At 35.9% G+C, this 15,715-nt stretch overlaps 1 protein-coding gene across 8 annotated transcripts in view; it reads right to left on the bottom strand.

Moving 5' to 3' along the window:
* Window positions 1-11,235: 11,235 nt before the first annotated feature.
* The window catches only part of LOC127125756 (protein SHOOT GRAVITROPISM 6), a 48,805-nt gene continuing 44,325 nt past the window's right edge, over window positions 11,236-15,715 (bottom strand). For 4 of the 8 annotated variants that reach the window (XM_051054571.1, XM_051054569.1, XM_051054567.1 and 1 more), the window contains 9 exons: window positions 15,167-15,272; window positions 14,698-14,811; window positions 14,540-14,614; window positions 13,680-13,778; window positions 12,826-12,897; window positions 12,647-12,732; window positions 12,434-12,563; window positions 11,929-12,036; window positions 11,236-11,662 (listed from right to left, as the gene is read on the bottom strand). In XM_051054571.1, coding sequence (XP_050910528.1) covers window positions 11,480-11,662; window positions 11,929-12,036; window positions 12,434-12,563; window positions 12,647-12,732; window positions 12,826-12,897; window positions 13,680-13,778; window positions 14,540-14,614; window positions 14,698-14,811; window positions 15,167-15,272 — 973 coding nt within the window. In that variant the 3' untranslated portion in view covers window positions 11,236-11,479. The remainder of the gene's footprint in view (window positions 11,663-11,928; window positions 12,037-12,433; window positions 12,564-12,646; window positions 12,733-12,825; window positions 12,898-13,679; window positions 13,779-14,539; window positions 14,615-14,697; window positions 14,812-15,166; window positions 15,273-15,715) is intronic. The other 4 variants (XM_051054573.1, XM_051054572.1, XM_051054570.1 and 1 more) reach the window with 2 other exon arrangements.

Raw genomic sequence — 15,715 nt, forward strand, 5'->3', positions numbered from 1 at the left:
TCGTCGCCTTCAACATCTACAATCCGCTCAATATATTTGTGCATAAAAAGCGACATCTCTTCAATATGTTTGATTTTTTTGTAACAGAGGTGGAGAAGATGGTTTGCTAATACGATCACCCTTGAAAACACTTTTTTAGGACCTTGGAGTTGGAGAATCCAAAAAATGTGATTCAACATGTTCAATGTATGAAGGAGATTGTCTTTTGAATATGTCATTTTGTGTCAGTTTGACTTTTTTAGGGGCACCTCTTGTTTTAAGCGGTTTCGGTAGTGGTTTCAAATCCATTGTTTTTGGATAGGCAATCTTCCTCAGTTTCTCTTTGATGTGGGATTTCATTATGTCATCAGCTTTCATGAATCTCTCTTGGATCACTTCTCACTCGGTCATGATAGACATGTTTCACTTATCATCTTTCATCACACCATCATCAAAATAAAGCTTTTTCCTATGAGTGCAAACTTCATTCATACATATTGATTTTTCAAGCTTCATCTTCTTTGAAATTAAACAATGACATGGAAGACCGTTAATCTTCTTAAGTATACAATAATGTGCAGACTAAAATATGTATGTGTCTCATTATTTTGGTTTGGAAGCATTTGGTCCACAACCTCCTAATCTCGATAAAAATCACCTTTATTGTTTCCCAACCAATTCTACATTCTAGCATGTGAATATTCAACTCGGTTAGTTGTTGTATTGCCAAACATGGTCGATCTATGCACAAACAATCTTCTCTTTAACCTAATCCATAATAGTTTCCTCAACATATTTCGGCAAATCTGGATATATCGCACACACACTCCTGAAATGTAGAACAGAGTCGGCATATAATTCTTCTGTGGAAGAATTTCTTATAAAATTCCATGCATCCATTATATTTTTCACCACCACACCAAGTTTGACAAGTTTTTCATCTTCACGTTTGAGTTGTTGCATCTAAGATCTTGATCCTCTTACCGCCTTGTTGTCTCGAGCATGCATGTTGTATATTTGCTTGACATTTAAAATATTTAGAGGTATTTTCCATTTCAAAGATGCAAGTATGTTTTTCGGCGGCCACCATGTTTAATACCATGTCCGAAACAAGTTCCCTCTCCTTCGGATGGTATGACCACTTAACTTTTCATTCAAGGCATGATTATGTATACCGAAAATCACATTAAATTTTCACGTCTCATCTTCCATACGATATCCGTGTAATTTAAACATCATATTTCCTCGATACAATGTCATTTCATTTCAACTCTTTAATCTTTGGTTAGTATGTGTCACTTATTTAGAATATCATTGTCACAAATGATTGTCTTCTATTGTCGAATATTTCAATTACAATGCCAAACCCCAATTTTAGGCCTTCCACTGACGCATTGTAGCAGATGTTCGCGAACAATAAAGGCTTATTTATTTTTAAATTATGCACGAACATCTACCTCGACAACAACCGCTCGAGCACCTGATTTAACATCATCATTCACTTCATCTGGTTTAACATCATCTTCACTTCATCCGATTTAATATCATAAATCGGTCTAACATCCACATTCACAATAGCTTTTAAACACATATTCAAGTGCACCATATCTAATACAAAAAATAACACAAAAGCAGTGGGAAAACTCAAACTATCAGGACAATCCGGAGATGTACATCTAAACCACACCTAACTTTGTACGGAGATGCATATCCGAATTCAACGTCCATTTTTCAACTCAAACAAGATTAATGCAATGAATATGGGATGAAATAAATAAATTTTACCTATAATTTTAACTTATTTTACTCCCTTTAATGTGCTAAAATACAAAAATGATATTTTGGTGTTGAAGAGGTGATTGAGAAAAGAAATTTTTGTTAGAGTTTTAAAAATCGCATTTTCTATGAGTATGGAGGAGAAGTTAATGTAAGGTGGTGTTTTATTCAATTTTCGCTAGTCATTTTCGGATATGCATCTCTGAAAATATCATTGAGTTGTTCATTTAACTAACTCAATGAATTAAAACACAATAATTAAGTGCATGGATTATTTCGAAGATACATCTTCGAATACACCCCAATATAATACGAAGAGGCATTTCCTGATTAAATATTTTGCAAAACTAAGTGAGTCTCAAAAAAAATACATTTTGGTATGATTTTGATGCATCCGAATATACATCTTCATACGCAAAGGATATTTTTAAATTTTCAAAGGTCTGGATAACACCACCAATCGTGAAAATACCAACTATTTTGTAAATTGATTTACGAACGGATTTACTTTAATCTTTAGTTAAGCAACATCCAACATATAAATCTCTTTAATTCATTCATTAAACAACTTTCCAAATTCTATAATTATTTATGTATTTCTATAATTTTTATGGTGAATCAAAAATTATTTGCTTTTATACCTCTATAATTACCTCATTCAGGTTACTATTTCTAATTTAGCTAAACCAACAAAATTCAGCAACATCACTTACAGAAACGATAAGGCTAAGTTCATGCAACTGTATTGAATGACACGACACTTTGTAATGGCATTTATCAATAAACACAACCAACGATGATCGTTGTAATGGCATTTATCAATAAACACAACCAATGATGGTCACAATCTAATCTGCATTGACAAAACCGACAACGTTTATGGCCGTGTTTAGAAAGTGTTATTCATTGTCACATGAGGTGTTTGATTAAAATTTAAATTTAAATCAAACCTGTAGATGTTTTTGATTGGCTGCATTTTGTGTTAAAACACTTACTGTACTCTGATGTCTTGACTGATGTCATGACATGCTTGAGTAGTATGTTGCAGGATTAGCTAATACAGGATTTACTGAATGTCAAACTGGATGTTATGACATTCATCCCTGACAGCAGATACTGAACTATAGAATAGTTGGTTTTTCTGTTAGAGCTCAGTATTTATTTCAGTCTGTTTTTCAGGAGAATAACAGACCTAGCATAAAGCCTATTGTCTGGATGTCAAACTGAATGTTATGACATTCATTCCTGATAGCAGTTACTGAATTATAGGCCAGTTAGTTTTTCTGGTATAGTTCAGTATTTATTACAGGCTGTTGTTTCAGGAAACCAACAGCTGAGCTAGAATTAAAGTTGTCTAGCATATGGCCTATGTTCTGGACGTCAAACTGAATGTTATGACATTCATTCCTGACAGCATATGCTAAAGTGTAGGCTAGTTAGTTTTTCTGTTTCAGTATTTTTCTCAGGCTGTTTTTCAGGAATCTAACAGCTGTGCTAAAATCCAGGAAACTAACAGAAGAGCTAAATTCAAGAGCCCTAACAAATAGCTTATTTGTTAGCACCCTAATATGTGGAAATTAGGTTAACTTGCTTAACCTTAATTTCAGGAAATTCAAGTACAAGGCCCAAGTGTTGCATTATAAAAGGATGGCAATTCTACTTTCAGCAATTCAGGGGTTTGAAGCGTGAAGCATTTATTAGATCATCATATTTCACTGTTGTACTTTAATTGTGTTTTGTATTAGGTTGTATTTGTGAGCCAAGCAATTATCACCTAGATGATTGCATTGGACTAGGGTGTTCATTGAGTTGTAATTGTTGTGTCACTCTAAGCTTTTAAGTGAGAGTGTTGTGTTTCTTGATTAAAGCTTGTAAGCACAATCAAGAGTTGTTTGAAGTATAACTTCGCCATTAACTTTAAACTAATTAAAGGTTGTAATCACTGTGGTGATTAAGGGGGAGTGAGTAGGAACTCTGGTCTTAGTTTAAGATTGAAATTGCATTGGGTAGGTCTTAAGTGATAGGATTAAACAGTTGGTTTAAGTCCTGAATTAATACTGCTTATAGTGGATTTCCTCCCTGGCTTGGTAGCCCCCAGACGTAGGTGTGTTTGTCACCGAACTGGGTAAACAATTGTCTGTGTTATTTACTGCCCTTTACATTTACGTTCTGCGTCATTCTTGTCTACGCAAAATTGGATGTCATAACATCCAGTTTGACATCGATAGTCTGTTACTAGAATTTCAATTGGCATCAGAGCAGGCACCCTGCCTGTTAACTTCTGGGTGAGATCTAGGAACGTTACTTTCTAGTACCATGGACAAGGATGTAGGATTCTCAAATAGACCACCCATGCTGGATGGTTCTAACTATGATGACTGGAAACCTCGTATGATAGCCTTCTTGAGGTCTCTGGATAGCAAGGTCTGGAGAGCTGTCAACAAAGGATGGGAACATCCAATGAAGACAGGTAAAAATGGAATCATTATGCAAATTCCTGAAGAAGAGTGGGACAAAGAACAAGATGCATTAGCCCTTGGAAACTCTAAGGCCTTGAATGCACTGTTAAATGGGATAAATAAGAACATCTTCAGACTGGTGCATCACTGTGAGCTGGCTAAAGAAGTTTGGGATACTCTCAAAACAACTCATGAAGGTACCTCCAAGGTGAGGATGTCTAAACTTCAGATGTAGACTACCAAGTTTGAAAATCTGAGGATGAAAGAGGATGAGACTATTCATGACTTCCACATGAATATTCTTGAAATTGCCAACACTTCTGGTGGCTTATGAGAGAAAATGTCTGAAGAAAAACTTGTAAGAAAGATTCTCAGATCATTGCCCAAGAGATTTCCATGAAGGTCACTGCTATAGAAGAGGCTCAAGATATCTGCAATATGAAGGTTGATGAGCTTATTGGTTCTCTCCAAACTTTTGAAATGGGCTTGTGTGAGAATGTTGAAAAGAAAAACAAAAGCATAGCTTTTGTATCAAATACTGAAGAGGATTCAAAAGAAGGAAATATTGGAGGTGATGAAAGCATATCAGAAGCTATAGCCATGCTTGGAAGACAGTTCAACAAGTTCATAAAGAAGATTGATCAGAAAGGTAGACCAAATGTCGAGAATATTTCGTCTGACATCAGCAAAAGATCAACATCTGAAGAAAAGTTCAACCAAGGCAAGGGAATCCAGTGTCATGGATGTGAAGGTTTTGGACACATTAGAGCTGAATGCCCTACGTTCCTCAAGATGCAAAAGAATGGACTATCTGTCACCTGGTCTGAAGGAGACTCTGAGAGTGAATCTGAAGGAGAATCTGCTAAACATGTCACTGCACTAACTAGTGTTTGTGCCTCTGATGATGACTCAAGTGGAGATGAACTTACAATTGATGAACTTGCTGCTTCATATAAAGAGCTATGTGTCAAAAGTGCAGAAGTGTGTATACAAGGAGAAAAGCAGAAGAAACTCATCAGGGAGCTGGAAGTTGAGAAGAAGAAGCATCTGACAGTCATAGATGGTCTAAGTGGTGAGATAATTATGCTGACTTCTAAGCTAGATCAAATGACAAAATCCATCAGAATGCTGAATAAAGGAACTGACACTTTGGAAGAGATTCTAAAGGTGGGACAGAAATCAGGAACCATGTCTGGTTTAGGCTTTGTTAAGAAATCCTCAACTGAACGCAAAAGCTCAAAGGCTGAAGTTCAGAAAATCAAGCAGAAGTCACAACCAATGTCACAACATCAAGGAAACAGGAGGAGCAACCATCAGAAGAAGAAATTTCAAAGATGGAGATGTCACTACTGTGGTAGATTTGGTCACATAAAACCCTTTTGTTACAGGTTGCATGGTTATCCTAACCAGACCCCTCAAGGCAGACCTAAGCAGAAGGCATCTAAGCATAATGCCCCCATCAAGAAATAATAATGGGTTGCTAGATTAGCTCACACAGCTCTAAGGGCATCTACCAGAGAAGACTGGTATTTTGATAGTGGTTGCTCAAGAGATATGACTGGTATGGAGAACTTATTGGTGGATATACAACCTCATACTACTAGTTATGTGACCTTTGGTGATGGAGCTAAAGGAAAAATCAAAGGTGTCGGTAAGCTGGACAGTCCTGGAGTTCCAGAACTGAATAATGTGTTGTTAGTAAAAGGACTAACTGCTAATCTCATCAGCATAAGCCAGCTATGTGATCAAGGTTTCTATGTTCAGTTCACTAAGGAAGTATGTGTTGTGATGAATGGAGATAATCAGGAAGTTATGAGAGGATCCAGATCCAAAGATAACTGCTATCTATGGGAACCTAAAGTCTCAAACTACTCCTCAATGTGCTCCTTAGCCAAGGAAGATCAGGAGGTGAGGTTGTGGCATAGACGACTTGGACATCTTCATTTAAGAGGAATGAAGAAGATCATATCCAAGGAAGCAGTTAGAGGAATCCCAAAGATGCTTATTGATGAAGGAAGAGTCTGTGGAGAATGCCAGGTTGGCAAGCAAACCAAGATGTCACATCCTAAGCTGGGACATTCTACAACATCCAAAACTCTGGAACTCTTGCACATGGACTTAATGGGACCTATGCAGGTTGAAAGTCTTGGTGGGAAGAGATATGCGTATGTGGTTGTTGATGACCATTCTAGATACACATGGATAAGCTTCATCAGAGAAAAATCATATGCATTTGATGTCTTCAAAGATCTGTGCATCAGACTCCAAAGGGAAAAGGATAGTTGTGTTATCAGAATAAGGAGTGACCATGGGGAGGAGTTTAAAAACTCCAAGTTTGATTATTTCTGCTCATCTGAAGGAATAAGTCATGAGTTTTCCTCACCTATTACTCCTCAGCAAAATGGAATAGTTGAAAGGAAAAACATAACTATTCAAGAATCTGCAAGAGCTATGATTCATGCAAAGAAGCTTCTTATGCACTTTTGGGCTGAAGCTATGAATACAGCTTGCTATGTTCACAATAGAGTTACCTTGAGAAAGGGAACCTCTTCCACTCTGTATGAAATATGGAAAGGCAGAAAACCTACGGTGAAGTACTTTCATATCTTTGGAAGCAAATGTTACATTCTTACAGATCGTGAACAGAGAAGGAAAATGGACCCCAAAAGTGATGAGGATATATTCCTGGGATATTCTACTAACAATAGAGCTTACAGAGTGTTCAACTCCAGAACCAATGTCCTGATGGAATCCATAAATGTGATTGTGGATGATAAAGATGAAGGATCCAATGTCATAAAGGATGCTGGAACATTCCTTGAGACTTCAACAGACATACCAGTCAAGACTGAAGAGGTACAGGATACTCCTCCTGAACTTGAGGTAGATGCATCCAACAAGGTGCCTTCTATCAGGATTCAGAAAGACCACCCTAAGGATCTTATCATAGGGGATCCCAATAGTGGTATGACTACCAGATCAAGAGAGAATAGCTCAAATTCCTGTTTTGTATCCAAGGTTGAACCAAAAAATGTGAAAGAAGCCCTGACTGACGAATATTGGATCAATGCTATGTAAGATGAACTGGAGCAGTTCAAAAGGAATGAAGTATGGGAGTTAGTTCCACGACCTGAAGGGACTAACATCATTGGTACCAAGTGGATTTACAAGAACAAGTCTAATGAGAAAGGAGTAATCACTGGGAATAAAGCAAGACTAGTGGCACAAGGGTATACTCAAGTTGAAGGGGTTGACTTTGATGAGACTTTTGCACCTATTGCAAGGCTTGAGTCAATAATATTGTTGTTAGGTGTTGCCTGCATTCAGAAGTTCAAATTGTTCCAAATGGATGTGAAGAGTGCCTTTTTAAATGGCTACTTGAATGAAGAAGTCTATGTGGAACAACCTAAAGGGTTCTGTGATCCTAACCTGCCAAAACATGTGTACAAGTTGAGGAAAACTTTGTATGGGTTGAAGCAAGCTCCTAGAGCTTGGTATGAGAGGTTGACTGAATTTCTGACCTCTAATGGGTACAGAAAAGGAGGGATAGATAAGACTTTGTTTGTGAAGGATGAATATGGCAAAATCATGATTGCCCAAATATATGTGGATGATATTGTCTTTGGTGGAATGTCAGATAAAATGGTGAAACACTTTGTTAACCAGATGCAATCTGAATTTGAAATGAGTTTGGTTGGGGAATTGACTTATTTTCTTGGACTGCAAGTTAACCAAATGGAGGATTCTATGTTTCTCTCCCAAAGCAAATATGCCAAGAACATAGTTAAGAAATTTGGTATGGATAATGCTAGTCACAAAAGAACTCCTGCACCTACTCATTTAAAATTAACTAAAGATGAAGGAGGCTCTAGTGTTGATCAATGCTTGTATAGAAGCATGATAGGTAGTCTACTATATCTAACTGCCAGTAGACCTGATATTGCCTATGCAGTTGGGGTGTGTGCTAGATACCAAGCAGAACCCAAAGTGAGTCACTTAAATCAAGTCAAGAGAATTCTCAAGTATATCAATGGGACTTGTGATTATGGTATGTTATACTCTCATGGCTCTGAGCCTGTCTTATCTGGGTATTGTGATGCTGATTGGGCAGGGAGTGCTGATGACAGAAAAAGCACATCAGGAGGATGTTTCTTCTTGGGAAACAATCTCATATCGTGGTTCAGCAAGAAACAGAACTGTGTATCATTGTCCACTGCAGAAGCTGAGTACATAGCAGCTGGAAGCAGTTGTTCCCAACTGGTATGGATGAAACAGATGCTGACTGAATACAATGTCTCTCTGAATGTCCTGACATTGTTCTGTGACAATCTCAGTGCCATAAATATTTCAAAGAATCCTATCCAACACAGCAGGACCAAACATATTGACATTAGACATCACTTCATCAGAGATCTGGTGGAAGACAAAGTGATTACCTTGGAACATGTAGCTACTGAACTACAACTTGCTGACATATTTACAAAGGCTTTGGATGCTACTCAGTTTAAAAATTTAAGGGGTAAATTGGGAATATGCCTTTCTGAGGAATTATAGCAACTAAGGATGTTAGGAATGTATTGTTTAATATTACAAACAATTAAACAATTGAAAGTGTGCTCTGATTGGTCAACAGATCGTAGCTGTTTCACTTGCAACAAGTGTGTTAACAAGATGTTAGGGGGATATCTTAACATGAGACACCCTATGTACCTGCTGGAGTTCAAGAACATGTTCATGTAGGAGTGTTTCAAGATGTCATACACAAAGTCATGGCATCTGATGTGGGTGTACCTGCTGTAAAGCAAGATCGAGAGTGTGTGTTCTTGATTGACACTGTGAAGAAAAATCAAGATTGTGGGTCTGAAAATTGCTTGTATTTTTTTCTGTTTTGGTCTGTATTCTTAAGTGTTGCTTTGGCAACATTTTTGACAAAAAGGGGGAGTAACACCTGTACCCCAGGACAACAGATTTGTTTGAACAGATTTATTTGAAGTTGAAGGTCCTCTACCAGAGGTTATGCTGCTGTTTGAAGTTTTTAACTTCTATGTGTGCTGAGTGTGTTGTTGTTCAACTGTTCAACTTCTACGTGTGCTGAGTGTGTTGTTGTTCAACTTCTATGTGTGCTGAGTGTGTTGCTGTTCAACTTCTATGTGTGATGAGTGTATTAGCTAATTTAATTCTCTGCTTGGATATGTGCTTTCCGCTGCTGTGAACTCTGTTGTGATGCCAAGTTGTTTTAGCCAAAAATTTACCAAAGGGGGAGTTTGTAGATGTTTTTGATTTGCTGTATTTTGTGTTAAAACACTTACTGTACTCTGATGTCTTGACTGATGTCATGACATGCTTGAGTAGTATGCTGCAGGATTAGCTAATACAGGATTTACTGAATGTCAAACTGAATGTTATGACATTCATTCCTGACAGCAGATACTGAATTATAGGCCAGTTAGTTTTTTTGGTATAGTTCAGTATTTATTACAGGCTGCTGTTTCAGGAAACCAACAGCTGAGCTAGAATTAAAGTTGTCTAGCATATGGCCTATGTTCTGGACGTCAAACTGAATGTTATGACATTCATTCCTGACAGCATATGCTAAAGTGTAGGCTAGTTAGTTTTTCTGTTTCAGTATTTTTCTCAGGCTGTTTTTCAGGAATCTAACAACTGTGCTAAAATCCAGGAACCTAACAGAAGAGCTAAATTCAAGAGCCCTAACAAATAGCCTATTTGTTAGCACCCTAATATATGGAGATTAGGTTAACTTGTTTAACCTTAATTTCAGAAAATTCAAGTACAAGGCCCAAGTGCTGCATTATAAAAGGATGGCAATCCTACTTTCAACAATTCAGGGGTTTGAAGCGTGAAGCATTTATTAGATCATCATATTTCACTGTTGTGCTTTAATTGTGTTTTGTATTAGGTTGTATTTGTGAGCCAAGCAATTATCACCTAGATGATTGCATTGAACTAGGGTGTTCATTGAATTGCAATTGTTGTGTCACTCTAAGCTTTTAAGTGAGAGTGTTGTGTTTCTTGATTAAAGCTTGTAAGCACAATCAAGAGTTGTTTGAAGTATAACTTCGCCAATAACTTCAAAGGTTGTAATCACTTTGGTGATTGAGGGGGAGTGAGTAGGAACTCTGATCTTAGTTTAAGATTGAAATTGCATTGGATAGGTCTTAAGTGATAGGATTAAACAGTTGGTTTAAGTCCTGAATTAATACTACTTATAGTGGATTTCCTCCCTGGCTTGGTAGCCCCCAGACGTAGGTGTGTTTGTCATCGAGCTGGGTAAACAATTGTCTGTGTTATTTACTGCCCTTTACATTTACGTTCTGCATCATTCTTGTCTACGCAGAATTGGATGTCATAACATCCAATTTGACATCGATAGTCTATTACTGGAATTTCAAAACCGATTTTGAACCGGATCCAAACCAACTAAAAATCATTTGGTTGAAAAAAATATCTCCATAAATGCGTTTAACACCTTTATTTTATTTTTAAAAAACTACTCTGTTTCAAACCATCTTCGAGTATTTTGGTTAGATTATTTGGAGGAGCGTCAATATTACATTAAAAACAACACATAAGTGAGAGTGACACCACATATTCACCCAAAATCTTAACTGATAGGTGTGTGGATTCTCTCACTTATAAATGCTAAGTCTACACATTTATAGCATATTTGGGACTCCAACTCACTTATTATTTTTGACATGTGAATCCACAATACTCTCCCTCAAAGTGCTCAAATGAAAACTTTTTTTTCCAGATACACTTGTACCACCATTGACACTTATTCTTCAGCATTTCGATACACATACTCTTAAACATTTCGATACAAGTAAGTTGATCCCTTTATTCGAACCAAATACTCATTTATTATTCTCAACCATTTGTACAATTTCTAAGCTATTTAACAAAGAAAAAATAATTATATAGCTACACCAAACTAAAAATAGCATCATCTCAATTATTGAATGAAATACAATTAAGATATTGAAGAAAAAACAAATAGAAATTAATGAAATCACCCAGGTGAAGTGCGAATTCCATAGAAGTGTAATTGATATACAACAACACAATCAATTTGACATTAACTTACATCAAACTCTATTACAGAAGACTTTGAAAAAAAAAGGTAAAATACAAGGGGGTGAATGCTTACAACAAACACTGTACAAGACATCAATGTGGGCAGTAGCAGACTGATCCACTCTACCACTGCTAAAAAGTAGTTCTTCATGGTTCCACTTGAGTTATTGCTAGTTTATCACAGACTCCGCTGCATCATGGTTACTTTTTGTCGAGTCTAATCGATCAAGATGATCTGCTCTCCATGAACATGAGTTGGAAGATTTGAGCAACAAGCCCAGAGCAGAAGAACACGTTGCCCTTACAACAGCATCAGGTGATCGACTCATTTTTCCAACCAGCATACCAAACACCTAAAACAAGAGACAGATCTACGTGAAATTTCAGTTTTAGCTGGATGGCCTACATATTATATGCACATTCACGAAAGAGAGAAATTTTTATGTTCTGTCAGAGTAATACATTTTACACTATTGATAAATCAAAAAGCCATCATTTGTATGACTTTTAAGTTAGATTTGATTAAAGTCAAACAATTCTTATGATCCAAGTTAGATTTATTGAGTGATAGTATAAAAAAATTACAGTGTGCATATCAATTAAATTCTTCAGAAAATACCTGTGTATGGTAGTCAGCTAAAATATGTTGATTATCCGATAGAGAGAGCATGCTACTACATAAGTACATAGCATTTGCCTGAATTATGGACCATGGTGCATCAAAAGCCTGCCTCATCAAGAAACTAATCATCAGCTAAATTCTCAAGACCTTAGAGACATAAACAGAAAAGTGAGTAACCTTGCATTGGTTTTGAAGTCTTCTAAAGGCTTTTATTATTGTCGGATTATTCCATGTTTCATAATATTCTCAATGAGGGCCTTAATAGAACTATGAAACGTGGAATTATATAATACTACAATACTAGCATGAATTGTATAATATTACAAGATATATTGGCTCTCTTTTTATAATCCAGAGAAGATTGACTGGAAATGGAACTCAAACCAAAGAGAATAAAAGACGACCCCATTGATATAATATTAATTTCAGTTAGGAAAATAATCATGAATGATTTTAGAGTGAAAAACATGCATGTATTGGAATTTAGTAAGTCATGATGTACATCAGCATGTGTTGAAGCCAGTATGGTGAAAAGAACCTGCACTGTTGACGCTATGTAAGTGTCAACTCTGGAAAGAAGATGCTGTGTAAATTGCTTTGCAGTGTCTCTTAGAAAGTCCTCATAGTCACTTCTAAAAAACCAAGACAGATGCAATATTATATTATAGGACAATTCTTAAAAACATTCCGCTTATAAAAATATGTCTAACAGTACCGATGATCAGAAAGGAAACTCGGTGTGTTTAGCAGGGCAAGCAATCCTTCAATTTCTATCAATGGGAAAACTCGTCTCAGGGTATTCTGTCAGGAAGTATGTTTCAGAAACAAATGATTTACAATGTTATTCTCTATGAATGTCCAATTCAAGGAAAATCCAAGATGATGGCTGATTACCCGGCAGGCTAGTCGGACACTAACATCTTCATCATACAGATGCAAAACCAGACGAGGAATAGCAGCATGTACCTTTGATAAATAATCAAATAGCAAGAAATGAGCTTGATAAAATACTAAGAAGCTAATATATAACACTGGTTATATAACCAAAGACACATACTACTAAAAGGCTAAATATCTCGATTGGTTGTTCTTTTAACTTTATTTTGGTCGTATGATCAATTTTACTTCTAGTTTATAAGGCATTTGACCAAGTCTTTTAGTTGGCAAGTTGAACTTTAGAAATCTGGCTATTTGGCATAAAAACTGCATAAATTTGAACTACACGGAATAACAAATGAGAAAGTATGAAACATCCGTCTACCTAGATCTGCACAAAACTTTATAGTAGCAGCACAAAGCAGATAAGAGTGTAGTTATGTATTTGGAATTGATATGTGTGTGCCTTGATGCTAGCTCAGGGCTTTAGAATGGGTATAGAAAGGAATCATTGGTTAGCAGTGATACAGAGACAAATAGCTTATCTATAGCCCATTGAACGACCTTTTGCTCTCTGCTTTTACCAAATTCATGGTGATTAAAGTGTTTTGCTCTTTGTAGTTAGTTCTCTCCGGCTTGTTTAAGGATGTATATGAGAGAATTGTTAGCAAACAAAATGGACATTAGCAGAGAATAATAAATAGTGCGACTCTATGCCATATGGTTCCCATTCAATCTACTACCAACAACCATCAACTACATATTGGCTTTGTTGGTGAATAAATGGAAGCTAGAAATTAATTTTTTTCGTCAATAATTTAGAAAATAGGAAAAAGAATAAGTAAGGAATGCAATCAGAATTAGCAACATACCTGCTCAACAAATGCCTCTCTTAGTGCCCCTACTCCATAGTTGCTTAGTGCCCCAAATGCTGAAAAGGAACTGGCTCGCATATTTGCATTCATGCTTGTCTGTTTTTAAAATTAATATTGTTGAGAATTTCCCCAAAAAGGAAAAATTATTTAATAGAAAATTTTCTATTTCTTCAGAAACAGACATATTTAAAAATATATTAAGCAAGAAGAAAATATCCTTCAAAACGGAAAACTCTAGAAACAACAACAAAGTAGATTTAATTGATATATAGTTACACAAATTTCTATTTTTGATAATGGTGTAGTGCAATGTTATTGACTTCTTGATAAAAGGAAAAGAGAAAAAGACGGTTTGAGTTAATAAGTTAAATTGTTGTCAATATATTTTTATGTAAAAAAATGAACTGCAAGAGCATCACAATTGGTCAAAACATCCCAAATACAGTACCGCTAGAGGCTCTATCAATCATATGCAGCAACTCATACACTTACAAATACTTGTGTAAATCTTTTAGCTTGCTTGAAGACCTTCATAAAAAAATGTTTGAAAAATGTTGGTAGGAACTTAGAAGGTTTGGATTTTATCTGGTAAATTTCCTGTTGCACTATTGAATCTTGAAAGTAATAGATAATGTTAGAGGTTTTTATTCTTTCAGAAACTTTTTGGTTCAACAAGAAAAATATTGTTTTAGACTAAATAACCACCAAGTCCGCTTCCAACCAGAGCTGAACATGAAAACAATTAAAGAAAGTTTGCAATTGTATATCAACAAAAGAAAAATATTGGATACAACGGCATATGGATATAGAAAAAAATATGCAGAATAAAATTTACACAGAAGAGTAAACTGACACACTTGTAGATTCCGAAGCCGTATTGAAAGATTAAGCAAAATAGGCTCAACTGCATCATCAGGTGAAGATTCGAGAATCTGAGGCAAAAAAGTGAGGTTATCAATTGAATAAAACGGTTTTAAAAGGCAACAAAATGAAACACGTGAAACTAAATCTTCACCATAAGTAAGCATGATACTGCAGTTAGTTGTACAGATTCATCAGAATCATCTAGCAGAGCTAATATAACACCCAGGACTTGAGCTGTATACTTCAGAATATGAATTGATGGGATCTGGAACATCAATATTTGGAGATATTATTTCTTTAAAAAGGGAGCATAAGGAAGCATGCGGGAGTATAGACATCTCCGAAGAATTTAAAAATTTACAGAAAACACATTTAAATCCCATACGAAGAAACATTCACTTAAGACTGGTGGACTAAGTATTAAGATAATCTAAATTAACAAAATAGTCAATTGCAACAACAATTGAAGTGAATTAACTGAGACGAACTTAAAGTTGAAGGAAGTTTCTACACACTTCTTTTAAAAAAGCAGACAATTAGCAAGCAATCAAGCATTTAACAGCTAAATCAATGTTGATTTAACTAACTTTGAAATGAAGGAACAATGGTAAGATAAAAACCTGTACTAATCCTCTCAAACAAAAGCGCCGAACAGTAGAAGACTCGTCTGATACACGTCTGCATAAAACATCAACCATTTGCTCCAAAAGCGAACCGAGTCCACCGCTGTATAGTTGATGGTAATCAATAAGCACTTTAACTCAACAGTAACGACCTCTTTTAAAATGTCAAAAAAATTAGTAAACAAGTATTATAATGAGAAGACGGCCAAATGCAAAAGCTAATTGTTAATAGTAAAAAAATGAAACATTGTTAGACTGACTCTCCCAAAGGATAAAATGGAGATTAGTGAAAGGTTTCATCCCTCATGCAAGAGCTAATTGATTCTGAGGTGAGGAAAAACACTAGTCTTTCTTTACCTTGTGCATAATTTTCCTTTAATAATCAAGAATGGAGTCAACAAGACTTTAACTCCTAACTACCTGATCATATAGAGACTTATGCAAACAATTAACTCTCCCAAAAGCTTAAACTACTAAGACGAGAACCAGGTATAGTTTATATTTTAACAAACACCAAACAGAGTTGTTTCAGAAAAACAAAACCAA

The sequence above is a fragment of the Lathyrus oleraceus genome, chromosome 3, assembly GCF_024323335.1.
Source record: "Lathyrus oleraceus cultivar Zhongwan6 chromosome 3, CAAS_Psat_ZW6_1.0, whole genome shotgun sequence".
NCBI classification, from domain to species: Eukaryota; Viridiplantae; Streptophyta; class Magnoliopsida; order Fabales; family Fabaceae; genus Lathyrus; species Lathyrus oleraceus.